At 58.4% G+C, this 19,324-nt stretch overlaps 1 protein-coding gene across 1 annotated transcript; it reads right to left on the reverse strand.

Moving 5' to 3' along the window:
• Window positions 1-1,733: 1,733 nt before the first annotated feature.
• On the reverse strand, window positions 1,734-10,852 carry LOC104339173 (uncharacterized). The gene is given in 4 exon segments (XM_075431054.1): window positions 1,734-2,057; window positions 2,648-2,808; window positions 10,319-10,813; window positions 10,816-10,852. Coding segments are annotated over 4 exon segments (1,017 nt in total).
• Window positions 10,853-19,324: the final 8,472 nt, after the last annotated feature.

A 19,324-nucleotide genomic window follows, 5' to 3' on the forward strand; every position in this document is an offset into this window, starting at 1 on the left:
TGCTCTGTGTTACGCCAGCCATCTCAGGCTCCCAGCACCCAGCCCCTGCACTGGCTCACACCTCCCCCCTTGGAGCAAGGCTGCCCTTGCACCCTCCCCAGGACCAGAGCTCCCCCCGGGGCAGTGCCAGGGGTCCGGACACTTCCTGCGTGGGCAGCCGGGCCCTGCCGTACCCTGGGGTGGGTTGCGTGGGGACAGGAGACGTGGGCACGAGGGATGCCACGCACCCGGGGGGAAGCTGCTGAGCTGGCAGCAGCCGCTGCGGGTCACTGTCACCCCACACAGGACCGTTGTTCGTCCGTCCGTCTGTCCATCCATCCATCTGTCCCTCTCTCCCATCACTTGCTTCCGCTGTCCATCCCTCCGTCCTAAAAGCATCACATCTGTCCCCCTGCCCAGGGTGCTGCCCCCAGCCCCAGCCGCAGCCAGGCATCACCCAGCCCTGCGAGGTGTGACAGCCCCGCACCAACACTTACCTGTCCCATCCCTCTCTGACCGGCTGCTGGAGGTGAGCGGGGTCTCCCCGGGGGCAGCTGCCCCCCAGCAGCTCCCACTCCCACAGCAGGTCCCGGGGGCAGGCAGCTCTCCCTGACACCCCCAGGCAGGGACAAGCAGAAGAGAGGAGGGGACTAGAGGATGTGGGAACTCGCTCCTGAAGCCCTGCGTGCACAGGGTGGTGAAGCAGGGCTGCGTCCCGGGCCGGGGGAGGGGGAAGAGAGGCTGGGCATTGGGGGACTGGTCCTTCTGCCTGCTCAGCATCCCCAAGGGGAGGCCCAGAAAGTGTACAGGAGGTCTATAAGGACTTCCAGGCAGCCTGCTTGCTTAGCAGGGTCAGGACTTAACCCTAGTGCTTCTAGGGAGGTGGCAGAGGGTGTCTGTTGTCACCCTGCTGCCAGGGGTTGATCTGAGCCCAGCCAGAATGAGCAGGGCCCCAAGAGGATCATGGAATGAGCCCAGAAAGTGGCTGATTCGGGTTTGAGCATTGCCGTAAGAAGAGAGGAGCTCACCAAAGAATTGAGCCCTCACAACCAGCCTGAGCACCTCCCTAAATCCCAGATGGCTCCGTCCCCACCTCACTTCAGGGCAGTACCACAGCGATGCAACGAGGCTGATCACAACGGCACCGCTGCATTAGCCAATTAATCAGCTCTGTTTTGCAGGGCAGCTTAATTTTGCCCAGCAAAACCAGACCCCACCAGGGCTGCAGGATGGAGGTAGGGCAGGCAGGCACACACCCTGGGCATCCTCCTCCCCAGTCCTCCGTGCCGCCAAGGCGAAGGGCAGCCGGCATCACGCGGCGATGCACTGCTCCAGGACCTGTCATATCTGCGGGGAAGGGACAGTGCACCATCAGAGGAGGGTCTGGGGTCTCTCCCCTCCAGCTGTGCCAGCAGCCTGCCAGCTGTGAAAGCCTGCTGATCCCACCCGGCTCCCCAGGGACCCCAGGAGGGCAGCGCGGTGGCAGGAGGAGGCCAGAGCCTCCCGTCCCCTAAGGAAGAGCACAGGCATCCGGATAACACCTTTATGGGGGAGGGGGGGAAGCGGGGATTCCCCCAGATACACACAGAGGAATAATTACGAGTTAAATAGGATCCAAACACATATAAGTTAAAGGTGGGGGCAGGTGCCCTGCAGCCCCCACCGCTCCACCCAGGAAACAGTCTGTGTCTGCCAGCAAAGAGACCCCCGACACTGCAGCCCGGCCCCTCTCCTGGGTCAGCTCCATCTGCCTTTCACAACACTGAGCCGATCTTCCTCTCCGTGGCATCAGTCTCATCCTCCTCCTCTTCTTCTTCTTCTTCCTCCTCACCCCCTGAGCAGGAGGAGTCCGGGCCATAGCCCAGCTCAGTGGTGCTGCGGTGCAGGAAGCCCGAATCGGGGCTGTGCCCCATGAACTCGGGGCTTTCAGCAGCTTGTCCTCGGGGCTCGCTGGGCAGCAGCTTCTCGCAGGCTTTGCTGAGCCCTCGTTGCTTTTCGGCCTCTGCCTGAGCCCCCTGCTCCTTGGCTTTACGGCTCCGCTTCCACTTCATGCGGCGGTTCTGGAACCAGATCTTCACCTGCCGAGGGAGAGCCCCCAGGGAGAGTGTGTCCCCTTGACCCATCCTGTCCCAGCTCACCACCTCACCTTCCCTACACCGAGGACCCCCCAAAGCCTCTTTATTTCGGGGCATCCTGTGGTGCTGCGGATCTGCGAGGATGCTGAGGATGTCACAAGGAGGGGAGTACCCGGGGGGCGGCTCCCCTCCCCCCTGCCCAGATTCTGTGGGGATGTCAGGGACAGAGGGGACCAGCAATCCCTTGTGATGCCCAAGGATATGCACTGGGACATTAGAAGAGGAGATTTAGCCCCACAAACAGCCCCCTCTCACAGTGCAGGGAGGGATGGGAAGTCTCTGAAATCCAAGTTGGAGGTGCTGGGTAAAAAGAAGAGCAGCATTTCTGGGTTGCCTTTCGCAAGAGAAGAGCCTGGAGCCCCCCAGGCAGATCTCTGCGGGAGATATCCTGGGAAGGGGTGCCGATGGGGGCAGTGGGGTGTGGGACTGATGGCAGCCAAGCGAGGGGCATCAGCATGGCCCATGACTTTGACTTCCCACCCGCCAGTGCAGCCCCCCACCTGCCATCCTCCATCCACCCAGGACCAAGGTACCTGCGTCTCGGTGAGCATCAGTGCTGTGGCCACCTCAAAGCGCTTGGGTCTGGACAGGTACTTGTTGAGCTTGAACTGGTTTTCGAGCTCCAGGAGCTGCTGGCTGGTGAAGGCTGTGCGGGGCCGACGGCACTTCCCCATCAAGCCAGACTGCGGGGCGGCTGTGGGGCAGACAGCGGGTGGGGGTCAGGGGACAGTGGGGCTGCAGGGAACATCCCCTCAGCAAGCCCACGATGAGGAGGAAGGCGAGCGTCTCTTCCACCATCTCCCACCGCAATAATGGCTTTATTGCCTGGCTGATAGGAACCAGTGAGATATGTTATCAGGCCTCGGTGTGCAACTGAGATCAGCCCTGTGACTGAAATTAAACCTCCTTTTTTTATTGCCAGGCCGCGCAGGTGGCTGCCCAACTGCCAGGGGCTGCGGCGGCAGGGCTGCCCGAGCCCCGCTATCTCGCCCGCAGCCCTTGAAGGCAGCGCGGCACTGAATAGGAGGCAGCGGGAACAAAGGGACCTTTGAGAGTCCAGCGCAGGGTGGCTGCCGCGCCGTGTTTGATCCCTGCTTATCTCCTCTCTGCTGGCTTTATTGTCCCCCCAGGGTTCAGCTTTTACTGCTTCTCCCACCATCGCAGTGGCAGCCAAGCCCAGAGGTTTGCAGCTGGGACTAAAGGCACGAGGGGGGCATTAACAGGAAAGGTCCTTAGCACATCCCCACTGTTTTGTCTCAGGGTTGAGACGGAGTGTCGCAGCCCCGGAGATGTGCTCTGCTTGGCAAGAGTCGCCCCAGCTCGCCCGCGTGGCAGGGAATCGGGCACCATCCACATTATCGCCCTCAGATTCCAGCTTTGATCCCAACCTGCCCATCTCCCGAGGTGTCCACCAAGCCCTTCACAAACACAGTGGTGACGCATGAGCCAGGAATTTATGAAGGGGGCATTAACTGATCACCATCCGGGTTTGGTCCCAAGTACCTGGATGCTGGGGGGGACAGGTCAAACAGGCAGAGCCCAGGCTGGGCTGGGGCTCAGTAAGCTCCTCGTGGGAGCGAGGACGGACATGACGCTTGGTGTGCCTGCAGCCCCACAGTGCCAGGAGAGACAGCCCATGGGACCCAGCTTGCAGCCGCTGGCCAGTTAAACTAGGGACTGGATAAAGGCACGCTGCGCTGACGGCTCTGACACACACGCGGTGCGTTATTTTGCACACAAAACATACTCAAGCCTAAAACCAAATGAGAGGCTCAAAGGATTGCCGGGACAAATACTGATGTCAGGCAAAAGCTGGCTTAGCTCTGCAGAGCTCGGCTGCTGTCTGGACCCCGGCTGGGTGTGGATGGTCTGGCTGTACCAATCCTTGGCCGAGACACGAGACCAAACAGACCTGGGAAGGCTCCCCTCGGGTAAGGGAAGGAGGACTCGTGGGCAGCAGCACGTGCAGCAGTGGGCCAGCCTGAGCTAACACCCCTTGCAGCTCCTCGGGGGTGAAGACCAGACATGAATTGGGAAGAACTGGAGAGGAAAATTAATTCATCCAGCATTGGCAGGGAGGGCAACACAAAGGATCCCCAGGCAGCATCTGGCTGCTCAAGGGCTCCAGCACCCAGCAACTCCTCCTTGCTGCCGGAGACAGGAGGGTGCACTGGGGTGACCAGGGCCTCAGTCCCTCCCTGAAGCAGGGGCTGCTCTGCATGGGCTGCCTGTACCAGATCAGGGAAGGGTCCCTCTTCCTGTGCACGTCTGCAGAGGATTCTTCAGAGAAAGAGAAGGGAAGAGGCTGTGCCCACTTCCCAGCACCCAGTAATTCAGGACTTCTATGGTTTTCAGAGCCGAAGGCTGCTTTACCAGAGGTAAAAAAAAAGAAAAATAAAAATACTACATTGCAGCCTGAATTCCCATCCCAAAGCATAGAGCCCAGGGCACTGGATCCTGGCTCTGGGGAGCGCAGAAATCCTCCACACCACGCTGAAAGGCTCCTCTGTGCCTCCCGCAAGGCCAGATGTGGACCGACTACAGACCGACATGGGAAGAGTGGAGGCACAGAAATGAGTCTCAGACTCAAAACTGGGGGAGTTCAGTCTGTCCAGATTCAGAGGACACCAGAAGGCAACTTGCTTTAACACCCCCCCTATTCTCTGGGACTCACTCTTTCTCAGGTAAGATGCTGAGGACTGATCGGTCTAGCAGAGAAAAGAACAGAAAATTTGCCTAAAGCCAAATAAATCCAAAATAACTGCCAGTGCTGGAGCATGGTCCCTCTGTCAGCCCCAGGTTCTCCATCTCAGTGTCTCCAATTTGGGATCAGTGCAATGCTGTCTATTGCAAACTTTGTACAGACACTGACTTCCATGGAAGTGCCTCCTGCCCCAGTGCTGACCAAAAAAAAAAAAATCCCTCAGACCCTTCTGGAGTGTTGTCCTACATTTCAAGCCAGCAGCAGTCCAAAGTCCAGCCTACACAGGTCTAGCTGGCCACCTAACCTGTGGCCTCCTCTGACAATACACCCTTCAGCAGGTACTATTACCCATCACCACTGCTCCCCACCATGACTCATTCAGGATTTTGCCTGCAGATGAGATGGGGTGAGACCAAACCAGCACAGCCTTAAGATCTACCTGACCTTCAGCCCCCCAAGGCAGCAGCTCAGCATGGACCCGAACCACCAACATCACTGGCCTCAGACCCGCTGTCAGCTTCTCTCAAGGGCTCTGGCTCCTTTGCATGGGGAGAGTATGACGGGAAGAGGGTCTTCATCTTCTCATTGGGGAAGCAGCAAACATAGGAGGAAGAAGTGGAGTCTGAGGGTCTAAGGTAGGTTCCAGTTGCCCGTGAAAAAGGAAATGATGCCTTGTGGCTGCGGGTAGCTCCATCCTCCCCTACCCATGTGGAGTCCTTGCTTGGTGGAGCCCTGTCCTCCCCCGGTCCTGTGGCAGGCTGCCACATGGACATCATCCCCCCAGGACTCTCCTCCCCCGGTCCCTGCCAGCTGAGCTATGAACCCGTCCTCATCAAAACCACCACCCCACAGAAAGAGTAACCCTTCAGGAAGGCTCTCCCCCTTCTCCAGCTCCTACCAGAAGACTGCCTCAGCATCATACCTTTGCTTGCCAAAGGAATTCCTATTTGCTCAGCCATCTCCTCCAGTCCTACATCCAGGATCAGAGCTCGCCTCAACACCATTCAGCCTCACAGGGCTCAGATCGGCTGATGGGTGCCTGGCATTTGACTGCAATATCAGTAAATGAATTGCTTGGTCTGGAGCTGGGAATGCCCTCTGAGTCCGAGACTAGGAGCTCTACAAGTCAGCTGCCTTCTGGATAATTAGATAAAGCTTATAAAGAATTGTTGGTTTATTTGATACAGTTCCGTCTACTTGATAACAGAGGTAATCCTAGGTTGATATTAACTCAACTGGGTTTAATTTGGTTTGTTTAGCTACAGCTCACTTAACTTTGTGGGCTAGCAGATAAAGGAAAGGAAATTAGCACCCTGCCTGCTTTGGAGGTGTTTCTCCAGATGTCACGGCTGGCAGGGGAACAGGTGGTCTCACCAGCATCAGGGTCATCACCAGAGGCTTCTCCTGGCCTGCTGGCAGCCCTGACCGTTGTCCACAGAGCAGCACGTGTAAGGGCACTTGCTGCCTCTGGTAGCCCCTTGCTTTCTCCACCAAGACTGCTGCTTGCCAGCTGTTTTCCAGCTCATGTTTCCTGCTGGCCCCAGACCACTATGTACCCACTGAGCCCTGGAAGGCGTTGCTTTTTGAAGCAGTTTGATATGACTTGTCTTGCCCGCTGTCCCAGCCCAGCACGGCCCATCAGCCAGCTCTCCACCGCTGCAGGCAGGATCTGGCCCTGGGCTCCACGCCATGAAATTGGTGAGCAGGTGATGCAGACAAGCAGTGTCCCAGGAAAGCTGTCTGAGCAGCAGGTGCTCCACGGGGAACCCTTCACTCTTCCTGAGAGCCTGCAGCTGTGTGTCACTGCTCTCCACTCCTACAGCTCTCCTCCACAGCAGGCAAGTCTCTACATTCAGCTCCACTGTCACGCTGCATTTCCACACTGCTGGCCAGGGCAAATAAACCACAGCTCCCAGAAATACTGACAGGCACAGCACCCTGGTGACAAATGCCACCCCTGTGCGGTTCAGGAGGTGCTCAAAGCCCTAGGAGAAGTGGAGCCCAGGCCAGCAGCATCCCACCAGCTGCAGTGAGGGCATGCCTGCTCCTGCGCTCAGGCCTTCCCGCCCAGCCGTCTCACGCTGCATTGCAGCAGAGGCAGCCAGGCGCTGGCTGCGGCTCCGCAGAGGCAGCTAGGGAGGAAGGCACAGCACCCGCTTGCTCTGCAGAGGAGCATTTACCTGAGTAACCTCAGCAGCCAAGCCCAGGTCAGGTTTCTAAGGGTACCCACTGCCTCAGACTGTCCCCCCAGCATCCTACCTCACCCACACACAGGTGAGAGGGGTAAGCTTGTGCAATGCATCCCTGCAAAGCTTACGGCTTCAGTTCAGGGGCTGTCCTGCTCCTTCCCCCACTGTGAATGTCTCCAGGAGACCAAAGCCAGACCGTGTCTGCAAAACATCTCTACACAGGCAGCTGAAGAAGGAATTTATGATTTAGTCCTGGAATCCTCTATAAATAAGTCACAAGAGTGACCTCCATCTGGGATGCCCCAGAACATGTCCTAGGAGGATTTCAGATGAATCTCTCCCATATATCTGCCCACTGCTGCCCAGAGCGCTAAACATGACCAGCACCAGGAGCATGGACTCCTGTGTTCAGTCACTCTGAACACCTCAGCCAGTCAGGTCCGTCCATCTGTCTAGGCTGGGTGTTGGGACAAGGGCACACAGGAACCACAGGCAGCCCAAGAACCCTGTGCCGGCAGCAGGAGGCTCCTGCCCAGCCCACCACCCTCCTCTGAGAAATGAGGGAAGGCTGTGCCCCTTCCTGTCCCTGCATACCCATGCCACTGTCCCCATCCTCACATCACAGACAGCACACTGGGGCAATAGGAGCCCAGACACATCCATAATGTGCAGCTGAGGCCCGTCCTGGTGGCTACAGGGACAAGGCATGCTGCAAAGAGACCTGCTTTCAGACTCTGCAGCAAGACCACGAGAGGAAAGGCTGAGGACACACTTGAGAATCCAAACATTCCCAATGGACTAAAACAAGGGGCTGAAGATGGGTGAGGAGCAGGGTCTGAAGACAGAATCTACAAAGCAGTGAGAATAACACGAAACAAGGACCAGGGGAGCAGGATCCCTGGGAGGACAAGTGTGGAGAGAAGAACAGAGCCCAAGCTAAATGCAAGTTCCCCAAGTCAGAAGTGATGTCTGTGAGGAGGTACAGGCAGGTAGAGCAGCTGCAAACACACAACGCCTCATTCTTCTGCTGCAGAGAGGCCTCAGCTCAGGCTCTGCATCCAGCTTGGTCCCTGTGCTTTGGGAGGAGAGGACATTTGGAAGGAGTTTGGAGGAAAACCCTGAAAGCAGTCAGGATGGAAACCCAGCTCCAAGGAGGTAGAAGCAGCTGGGCTGTGTAGTGGAAGAAGGAGAAGGCTGAAAGCGACCTACAGACCCTCCTCATGTGCAGACCAGGCAAGCAAAGAGAGTGGAGAGTGGTTTGCTGTGTTTGGTGTGACAAATCCCAGGAGCAAACTGGAGCAAGTCTCACAGTGGGAAGATTGCTGAAGCACTAAACTGGAGAGCCTGGGGAGAGACCATCCCCACCACAAAGGGCTCCCCAAAACTGGGAGCAAACATCTTTCATCAAGGATATGGACTGGGGCAGTGGTCACTGATTTAAAAATCTACAGCTTTGGCAGCTTTTGCGACATCCTTGTTACACCTCCGTGTGTCTCCTCTGCCACTACCTTGCTTTGGGCTCTCCAGGGCCCAATCCAGCAGATCTTGGGTTAGAGACTGCTTTTATTCCCCGTGAGGTATCCCAGGAACCCAGCCTAATGCTTCCCACAAGACCCGCTGACATGCTGTTCCTGTGCAACCTAGCACAGCTCAAAAGCTCCCTCCACAAGCTGTTCTCATGCCCATGACTTGGGATTTACCTCCCTTCAGCAGGGTTTTGGAGACAACCAGCTCTGAAACAGATCCTGCACTTGAGAGGGATGGGGCTGTCATACAAACGCAAATTTGATGCACAAATATCTCTACATTATCCAAGTCAGAAGCTGCACTCAGGGCCACAGGGGCAGGTGCAATGGTGTGATCCCACCCTGGTGAAACACAGTCCTGGATGAAGCTACCCGGATGCTCAGACACACTGAGAGACCCAGACCCTGCAAAGACAACGTGGCCCCTGCAGAGGAGCAGGAAGGTGTTTCACACTCAACAAACAGAATTTCTTTTTTTTCCTGCGCTTAATGCCATGTTTGAAGCCCACAGCACTGGAAGCTTATTCTACACTCCTAAGTGCCACCATCACTTTGCAGCTGGACCTGTCCTACAGTCCAGGGAGAGTCAGGAAAAGAGACAGAAGGGAACAGCCTCTTTCCATTCAACCTGCCCAGCAATGAATGGGACATTTCACGTTAATTCTCAATTTTTGCACGGTTATTCATCCAGCCTGTTATTAATTAACTGACTTATTCAGCCTTTTAAATTTTTTTTTTTCTTTTTGGCAAGTGGGCTCCAAGGTTATTAAGGCACGAAACTCATCTAATAAATCTGGATACTCTGCCGGGGTTTATTAACAAGCCGCTCCTCGTTTGTCGCCCACTGCAAGCATAGGGCAGGGTCCAGGTCACACTGCCGGGGTGCCAGCGACAGCCCCCAGTGTGACAAGAGCCTGAAGCCGGTCCTTGCGCCGTCTGTGCCCTGCGGGACCCTCCCCACATGGCAGTGCGGGGTCCGGTGCCTGCCCGCAGCCCCGGCCATGCACGGAGCCGGCTCCCTCCTTGGGTGCGAGGAGGAACCGGGGCTGGGGCCGAGAACGCTGCCCAGTTCCGGCCGGCACCGGGCTCACCGGCCCCGCGGGGCCGGTTCCTCGCCCCTACGAGTCGAGCACGGCGGCGGGCAGGGACCCGGAGCCCAGTCCTTTCCCCGGTCCAGGGTCCGGATCCGGCCGCGCAACCCTCCGTGCTCCAGCCCCGGCAAGAGGCTCCCGCCGCGGGGATCCCGGGGCGACTTCGTTCCCAATCACACCGGGAGGGATTTATTCGTTTCCCGGTGCCGGTTCCTCCAGCCGCTTCTTTATTTTCGTTTCCTTGCCCGGGGTGGCGGAGCCCAACGAGCCTACGACGACCGTGCTGGGCCCGCAGCTGCGACCGGCGCGGCTGGCCCGGCCCGGGGGCGGCTCGGGTCGGTCGTTAGCGGGACGGGCAGCGCCCCGCGGGGCCGTCCCGCAGCACCGGGCTGGCGTAGCGCGAGGCTTTGCCCTTTGGATCGGATTCCAAAGCTCCCGCCGCCCTCAGAGGTCTCCGGAGCTCGGCTCTTGCTCCCTCCCCCCCGTCAAACGGGACCCCAAACCTGCCCTGGCTGCGGCGCGGGGCCGGGAGCAGCGAGAGCCCCGCACCGGGGGTCAGCCCCTAGGGCTCACCGCCCCCGCCGGGTTCCCGACCCGAACCTCCGGCCTCGGAGAGGCTCAGCCCCCCTTCCCCGAGGGGACCCGCACCCCGCTGTGTCAGAGCGACGGACGAGCGGGTCCCCGGGCCACTCACCGTGGAAGTCGGAGAGCCTCGGCACCAGCATCCCGGCTCGGATCCAGTGCTCCAGCGGGAAGGAGCCGGCCACGGCCGCCTTCAGGTGCTCCGCGCCGGGCGGCGGCAGGTGGGGGATGCCGGTGTAGGCGAAAGCGGGGTGCTGGCCCCCCAGGGCCGGGAGCGGGTACACGGCGGGGGGGTAGAGGGCCGGCAGGGCACCGAGCCCGGAGCCGGGGAGGTGCAGCAAGCCGGGCTTGGGGACGAAGCCGGCCGGGGCAAGGGGCGCTGCGGTCGGGGGTCCCCGCGGCGAGGGGGTGTCGGAGCGCCCGGCGGGGCCGGGGCTCGCCGCGGGGCTCAACGCCGGGGGGGGAGAGCTCCGCGCCGGCTCTTCGGCCAGGAGTGCCTCGATGCGGAAGTTTTGGGATTTCTCCATGGGCTTGTGCATGGCCCGGCCCCGAGAGGAGCCGCCGGGCCCCCCGCCACCCCGCCGCTCCCCTGCCAGGGCACAGCCCGGCCGGGCAGCCCCGGGCCAGCCCCAGCACCGGCGGGCATCCACCCGCGGGGCCCCGCCGCGCCGCGCTCCGCGGGGCTGCCCTCGGGGGCAGCCCTCCTCTCTGCTCCTCCTCCCGGGCACTCGCTCGCTCGCCGGCACCGGGGGGGTTTTAACCCCCCCCTCCACCTGCCCCAGCTCCCCATTGGCTCCGCGCCGGTCCCCCCCCAGCCGGCCCGGCCTGCCTCCCCGCGGGCCCCGGGCGGGCTCCCCGCCGGCCTCCCTCCTCCACCTTCCTCATCCCCCCGCCCCCCCCCCCCCCCCCCCCCCCCCCCCCCCCGCCACAGCAGCGGGGACGCTCCGGGACCTGGCCCGGACCGCTCTGCCCCTTCCTCAGCCTCACAACCCAGCCCAGCCCCTGGTGCCCACCCGGGGGTCCCCCCTCCAGCCCGCAGGACTCGCTCCCCAGGGCGCCGAGCCCATGGTCCTGCTCCAGAGCCGATCCTGCTTTCCTTAGAGCCCCTCGGTGGGGAAGCGGGTCTGCGGCTGCAGCGGCTGGAGGAGACTTGGAGACGAGACAGATCTCGGCACACGCAGGCGAAGCCCTGCTGGGCTCCGGTGCTGCCCCGGCCCTGAGAAGCCCCCAGGCACTTGGGGTGCAGAGCGCCTGGCTGGGAGGGCAGCAGAGGGGCTCGGTCACGGGCAGGCTCCTCCGCACGCCGTGCCCCGGGGACCACTGGCAATGCCCAGCTGCGCCATTTCCCGTTGCACCACTCTGGGCCCATGAGATCAGTGGACCTGAGCTGGATGCACATGGGGACCACCTCCCTCCATCACCCATGTCTGTCCAAGATGCCAACAGAGCAGGAGCCTAGAGGCCGGTGGTTACTCATTTGCTCGGTCTTATCTTCACCAGACAAGATGCAGCTTGGAGAGTGGCACCAGGGAAGGGCAGAGAGGAAAGCTTTGGCCGTTCTGGGAGACGTGGGTGAACAGGGAAAGAGGTGGCCCAGGCTCCCTGGCACCAGCTTGCAGGGAGAGGCAGAGTGCGTGCGAGTGCATCTGTGGTCTCTCTCATCTGAGTCTGTGTCCGTCTGTCTCTGGGTCCCACCTTTTAGTGTCACGCTGCCACAGCCAGACAAGCCTCTGCTTGTTTGTGTCCAAAGATGGGTGCTGCACTTCGGAAAGGAGGTGAGACAGCCGCTATTGCCTTGCCTAAATGTTACAACAGATAAAGGGGTCTCCCATCCCTGTGTTTCTTCTGCCTTCAGCATTTCCAGCACTGCTGGATTCTCTGAGCAAGAGATGGGTCCACCCTCCTGTATCACGTGTTCCACAGAGGCTGCAAGCAGATGCCCAGGGAGGAGAAAGGCAGGGGAAGAGAACTTGTGGGACCTTCCTCAGCCTCCTGTGCTTTCTTTGCTCAGTAACCCCAGCGGCTTCTCTTCTCCGCATCCATCCAGCCTGCCGAGCTCCTTGCACACAGGTCACCCCAATGCAGAGAGCTCCAAACGCTCCACGTGTGGGACAACTTCCTCCTTCCATTGCCCGAGCCCGACTCCTGCTGCCTTCACTGGGTTGCCCCAAAGCCTTGTACGGGAACAGATACACAACAGCCCTTTTCCAGCTGCCTCCCTGGGAGGGACAAGCGCAGGAATCATCCCCATGGATAGCCCAGAGCTGGATTTGCTCAGAAGGCAATTTGGGGTGAACATCACCCCACATTAACACACTCGGATGGAGGGTACTGAAGGTGGAATAGTGTCCCCTTCTGCACCCAGCACCCCTGTGCCTGCTGTTATCTCTCCGACATCAGGGAAGCTCTAGGGCTCTCCCTGTTCCAAATCCATCCCCTTCTGCTTTCCCAGGACAGAAGCCAATGTCTCTGCCAAGCAGAAGGACCCCAAGCCCTTTCCCTTTCCACCCACGTGAGTAGCCAGCCCTGCCTAGCAGCAAGGATGGGCAGGACAGGATTTCACAGAATGGTTCTGATTGGAAGGGACCTCTAAAGGCCATCTAGTCCAACCTCCTTGCCATGAGCAGGGACTTCTTCCACTGGAGCAGGGTTGCTCAGAGCCCCTTCCAACCTGACCTGGAGTGTTTCCAAGGCTAGGGCATCGACCAGCTCTCTGAGCAATCTGTGCCAGTGTTTCACCACCCTCATCATAAAAAGTTTCTTCCTTACATTTAGTCTAAATCTATCCTCTTTCAGTTTAAAACAATTGCCCCTTGTTCCATCACAACTGCCAAAAACTTTGTGCCCATCCTTCTTCTAAGTTCCCTTTAAGTACTGAAAGGCCACAATAAGCTTTCCCTGGAGCCTTCTCTTCTCCAGGCTGAACAGCACCAACTCTGTCAGCCATTCTTCATAGGACTGATATTCCATTCCTCTGATCATTTTTGTGGCCTCCTCTGGACCTGCTCCAACAGGTCCATGTCTTTCCTGTTCTGAGGGCTCCAGAGCTGGACGCAGGACTCCCCTGGTGGGGTCTCACCAGAGTGGAGCAGAGGGGCAGAATCCCCTCTCTCAACCTGCTGGCCACAGCAGGGGAGGAATGGAGCAGCCTGGCTCCCAAGCACAGGGGAAAACTGCGAAGAGCATCCAGGGAACAGAGGGCACAGCAGAGGTGCCCTTCTGCTGCAGGTCAACAGCCTGCAACAGCGACAGTGGCAAGGGAGAAGCCACTGCTCACTGATCTGAGTCCCCAGTACTGGCTCCAGGGGACTGGAGGAATGGTTGGTTAGCTCTGCGCAGGGGACATGCCTTGAGACCTGGGGCAGAGACTGTGGCTGCTGCACTGCGGCACAACAGAGAAGTCACCGCCACAGTGACCACCATGAGGTGGCAGACACGCAGGTGGCCAGTCCAGGAGAGCCTGGGTAACCTCTGGCAAGCCCTGAGACTGTTTGCGACTGTGCTTGCTGCAGGTCAGGCAGTGAGAGCAGGGCTTGAGTGAGACTCATTTCAGGATCTGGGCCACAGCACCAAGTCACAGCCTTACTGTCCTCATGGAAGTCCCCAGAGAGGCTCTCCCAAGACAAGGAACTCCTCCAAGGATGAGCAGACCAGGCTGGCACCCAGTTCACTGATCACAGGGTGATGCAAGTACAAGCAGCCAAGCTGCAACCTTTGAATAGCACAAGCAAGAAATCTTTGCAGGCACCAGCCGCCTGGGTGGAAATATCCCAGTTAAGAAATCTAGAAATTTATGGAGGGAGTTCCTTCCTCGAGGTGAATCAAACCCAGACAACTGGGGCCCTGCAAGGGAGCTGTGCAGGGCAGAGAGCTGTGCGCAGGAGAGCTGTGCCGGGCGGTGGCCAGCAGAAGGGGCGGGATGCAGGCAGTGATAGATGCCAGGGTGCTGATGAGTTCACAGTCTTCAGGGTCATTAATCAGATCACAGCTGGATTAAGGTGTCCGAGGTCTGATTAGCTTCATTTCCCGCCTCAGGAAGGAGGGAACTCTCTTCTCCATCCATCAGGCCCTCTGGTGACAGCTCACCTGGTTGCTAACTAGATCTGAGTACTGTAATAACTGAACATGACTGTGGCCTGGCCCCTTACCTCTGCCCAGCATCGTTCTTCCGCAGGAAGGTCTCCACAGAAGTTCTAAGGCAATCTCAAACATCAGCCACAGGTAGCAGACCCCAGGATATCAGCCAGAGAGACAGCTCGTTCCCATGGCTTGGGGGTGCAGGGCATTATCCCCAGGCCTCCTCTCCTCACCTGGTGATAGCAGAGCCCTCCCAAGGTGACCAGCTCTGTGAAACAGGCCAGAAAACACCACCTTGCTGCTCTGAAAGATCTTGGGCACGTCCAGGACAGATCTCCTGAGCCTCATACAGAGCTAGGTGGACCAGTTTGAAGCCCTGAGCGAGCCAGGTTGCTTCTCCCATCTCCACATCCCTTTCTGACTCAAGCACACCCCATCAACATCTCCGTTTGACCCCTACCTGATGTACCACATGTTGACTTAGCTCTAAAGGTGCCTCCACACTTAACCACTTAGTCTGCTCCTGTCCAGCACGTGCAGACCAGTGGGATGTCCAAGCTGTCCAGGCAGCAGTGAGGTTCCTCAGGTCGCTCACCTCTCTGGGAGGGCCCTGATCACATCATCCCTTGCTGGGCTGCACCGGGAATGTTCACACAGCTCAGGGCTGCTTGGGACTCTTGCATTAGCCCAAGCATTTTGGGGGGATTTTCTGGATGTGCCTCAGCTGGACATTCAGAGCCCAGTCTTCCTTCAGCCACATGAAAGCAGCAGTCACAGCAGCATCTATGTGGGTGTACGTAAGCACTGTGAAGCTCTTATTGCTGACATGAGGGTGCCCAGCTAGACAACTGGAGCTCTCTTTGCTGTGTCCATAGCGTCAGATAGATCGTCTCTATGCAACTTCCATCCATGCAAGGTCAAGCAGCAAGAGTAAAACTAGAAGAGCAAACACCCACACGGCCACCAAAGACACCCAGCTGTGGTGCACACAAGTTTTCAGCCTCTGTAGAGACCCACGACACTATCTACAGTAGTTCACTTCCCCAAGCTGTCACCAGAAAAGAGCCATGGGGGTCACAGGTAGTGTTTGGGAGCACAGTTCAGTTTTACAGCCCTGCCACTTCCTCAGTGTCACCTTGGGAAGCAACGTAATGTCCCTCAGCAAACCCAACTGCTCCAAGATCAAAGCCAAGGGTGCCGAGGAAAATCCATACCCTGATAAAAATTACTGACTGGAACTAGACTTTCATTTTCCCAGGATCATGTCCCTATCCCAGACATCAGATGAAGACATGACCCATGCTGGAGCTATCTTGATTTCCACCTAACCTGTCATTTTGGCTGTTCCTAGATGCACAATTTTGCACCAGGTCCTTCTGGTGGGCTTGGGTCACCTTCTGCCTTCAGACAGTAGAAGTTACCTTTGAGACAGGGACCGGAGCAGGAACCCGTGTCCTTAGCCCATCCCAGAGAGGTGGCAGGTGCTCTGATATCTGCCCAGGCTACAGCTTTTAAGCCTTGAAAGAGCTCTCTGTCCCCAGGATGGCTGTAACCACTTGCTAAGCATTAACTATTCCCCAGGTCACAGCCCCCAGAGCTTTCTGTCTTTAGAAATTCTCTGTAAGAGACCTACGGTGCAACAACCTTGTTTAAAGCATCTCTCAGGAAGCAGCTGATCTTGTTGCTTTGGCTCTCGTGCCTCAGGTCATCTTGCAGCACTTCAAAGATCCCAAGCCAGCTAGTGGAGAAATACAGCCCAGAAGCATCACCGATGCTGGAGACACAGGCTGTAAGCCTGCTCTCGGGGGTTTTCCCAGCCATTCCCCCTTGAGGGAGGCTTTAGAAGTGTCCCACTCACATCTGTGCTCTGCAGCCTCCAGCCCAGAGCAGGCTAAGCCCCTGGTCTGCTCCAGTTTGGGGTGTCCCAGGTTTTGTGGGAGCCCTGACTACTGCTCATAGCAGGATGTTGCCCTGCCCCTCACAGCAGGGTCACCTGCTATCTCTGGAGTCTGGGAAGCCACAGGAGGCTGGTGGGGAAGGTAAATAAACTGCCAGCTCTGGGGTGATTTGTGGCTAAATGAACAGTTGAAGTCACCTGTGGGTGGTCCAGGACCTGTTAACCAACCAGATAATGGCTCTTAGTCAGCTCCACAGCGGTGGGAGCTGAGCTCAGCTTCTCAGATCTGGCACAGCCAGCCCTGGGGTCCCAGGCTGCTTGGTGGCCGTCCCTTCTGCAGAAACACTGGCAGAGGCATCCATGCCACTGTTGTGGAAGCAGAGAGACTGTCCACAGAGGCCCACAGAAATGCTCACAAGGTTCTTTGTGTGTCTTTAGGGGTCTGGTGATGGCAGGAGATAAGTGCCAGGCAAGTCACTAGAGCCACCTTCCTGGCTGCTTCCAGGGGTGCTGTGTTTGGTCACTGCCAGGCCCTGTCCTTTGCCTGCATCCCAATCCCACGTGGGTCTGCCTGCTCCTGCCCACCCCGGGGACTTCCAAGCCAGGCTCCTGAGGGGTTCTCCAGCCGGGCACATCAGCTGCTCAGCCTGACAGGCAGGGATACATCCTGGCAGGCAGGAATCCCCACGGCTCCATCCCCCTGCCACCAGACGGGCTTGGTGGGGTACACAGCTCCCCCATCCACCTTACCCCACCTTCACACCTCCCTCCACACCGAGCCCCAGGTGCCTGCCCCGAGCAAAGGGGTGAACAGGCAAAGCAAACAGGACTCAGTCCCTGGACAGGCTTCCTGCAGCGATCCCTGAGCAACGGTTTGTTTGGCCAAGCAATGCCTCAGACAAGCAGCCTCACCTCTGGCAGGAGGTGGCAAGGCTGAGCAGAAAAACATGTTAACAGCTCCGATCATGGAGCAAGGGGATGGCAAGCCAGCACAGGAAGGTTTGCAGGGCAGGGAGGGTGCCTGTCCCCAGCAGAAACAGCCAGCGTAGCTCTGAGGTGTCACACCTGATCCCAGCACATGGCACCAGCACCCTGCAGGATCAGGCCATGCGGCCACAGGGGATGGGCAGGGAATACCCTCAGGTTCCCTTCTGTCAGCTGTTGGCTTTCTGGGACGCAGCGACGCACTACAGAGGTGCTCAGGCTTGGGCACAGATGTCTTGTCCTACTGTAAATGCGTGGCTTGGAGGGATGGGGACACAAAGTCAGCTCAGATCCATTGCTTGCAAGGATCCAGGGTCTGACTGCTGCATTTCCAGTCCCATTAGCCCCAACCCCTTTCTTCTTAGATCCTGAAACTGCATGAGCCCACAGCACCCACCCAGAGATCTCCTGCACCCTACTGTCCCCAAAACAAGCTCTGGCAGCACCTGGGCTCAGCCTCAAATGTCTGTCTTCACCCCAGGCCCTGGCTTTTGAGGGGAAAGACTAAAAGCCAGCATCTCCCATAGCTCAGCATCATCCAGGAAAGCAAGGAAGTGATGGAATGCACAGCATTGCTCCTGCTGCTTCTCTGTGCCCCCATCCCCACAGCCTGTGTCCCAGCACGTTGTGTTCAGTGCCACAAGTCCCTGGCACAGCCAGGCTGTCGTCCCCCTGGCACCCCCATTGCTGGGCACTTGGGGTGATCCCCCAGCCCTGTTTTTCCCTTTGACCTCCAGAATCTTCAGTTTTTGCTTCACTGGGTCCTGTCCCAAGACCAGAGCTGCCCTCTGGGAGGGAAGGGAGCCAGGGCTGGGGTCTGGGGAAGACGGGGGAGGAATCAGCACAGGGATGGGTACAGGGTAACCCCTCCAGCAGCACAACCTCCCCTCTTCCCTCTTAATGGCCTTTCCATGGAGTCAGCTCCTAACCTGTTCCCAGGGTGACTGGATAAATCAGCTGCTCCTCCCAGGACCTTGGGCTCTAATTAATGTCAGCTCATTAACGAGATAACGGCCATTTATTACCCTGTCTCCCTGGCTGCTGATTAACCCTTTCCCCTGGCAGGGGATGGTGATGCGGTGGGACAGGGAAGGCGGGTATGGGTGACATCTATGCAGTGAGACCCAGGGACACCCCGAGAAGAGGGAGGACAGATGGAGGGACAGGCAAGCAGGATTGCAGAAGGGCCTGAATGAGGGGCAGATGGGACAAGGCGGGGGTCGGGACACTTCGGGTTTTTCCCAAGGTTTTGGGAAAGGGTTTCGTGGATAAAGCCTTGCAGGAGCTGCCAAGACTCATGGGATCCCCCCAGGTTGTCACCATGGCCTCCAGCATATCCCTGTGCCTCAGTGTCCCCAGGCATCCCTACCCCAGCCCATGGGGAAGAGCATGGCTGAGACCTAAAACTCAGTGCAAACCCTCTGCAGAACCCTGGTCCTCAGATCCTATTTTGAGGAGCTGCCACACAGTCCCACAGCCGGTGGGAAGCCACAGGCATGTCTTTGCCTCTAGAAGCAAAAACAGCCCCAGCTCCATCTCCCCTGGCCCTGCCTACACCACAGAGCGGTGGGGCAGGATGATCTGCCCCAGGGCAAGAGGGACGCTTTGAATTGCCCTTGACCTGGGTGCAGAGGGCAGGATCAAGGGGGCTGGGGCGGGCACGGTCCCCCTGTTCACCAGTCCAGCGCCAGGCTGCGGGGGCTGATGCTCTCTGTACATCAATCACATTGCTTGCCGGCTCCCTATTAGCAGGAGCAGTGGCTGGTTAATCAGGCTGAGGGCTTCGGCTCGTTAAGCTGACACCTCCATTGCGAGAGTGAGACATGGGGGCACGCAAGGTGCCACTTATTTATTTTCTTCTTTCCCAGGGAATATATTAAACAAATTAAATTCCTGGAGTGTTGGGTCAGCACAGCCAGCTCTGCGCCTGTCCCAGCTCCACCTAGCTCAACTGTGGGAGGGAACCGTGCTGCCCAGCCTGCAGCAAGCCTCTGGCACTGGTGCAGGGCCTCCGTGTCCCCCCCCATGCCTCATCAACCCCTTGCAATAAGACTTAGCTCCCCTACTCCCCCTATTTCCCTCCCTGGTCTGTGCTGCGACCGCAGCTGCTCGGCAGTGCTGAGCGTGGTTAGGAGGGCAGAGGATCTTGTGGGAAATGCA

This window comes from Opisthocomus hoazin, chromosome 9 (genome assembly GCF_030867145.1).
Source record: "Opisthocomus hoazin isolate bOpiHoa1 chromosome 9, bOpiHoa1.hap1, whole genome shotgun sequence".
NCBI lineage: Eukaryota > Metazoa > Chordata > Aves > Opisthocomiformes > Opisthocomidae > Opisthocomus > Opisthocomus hoazin.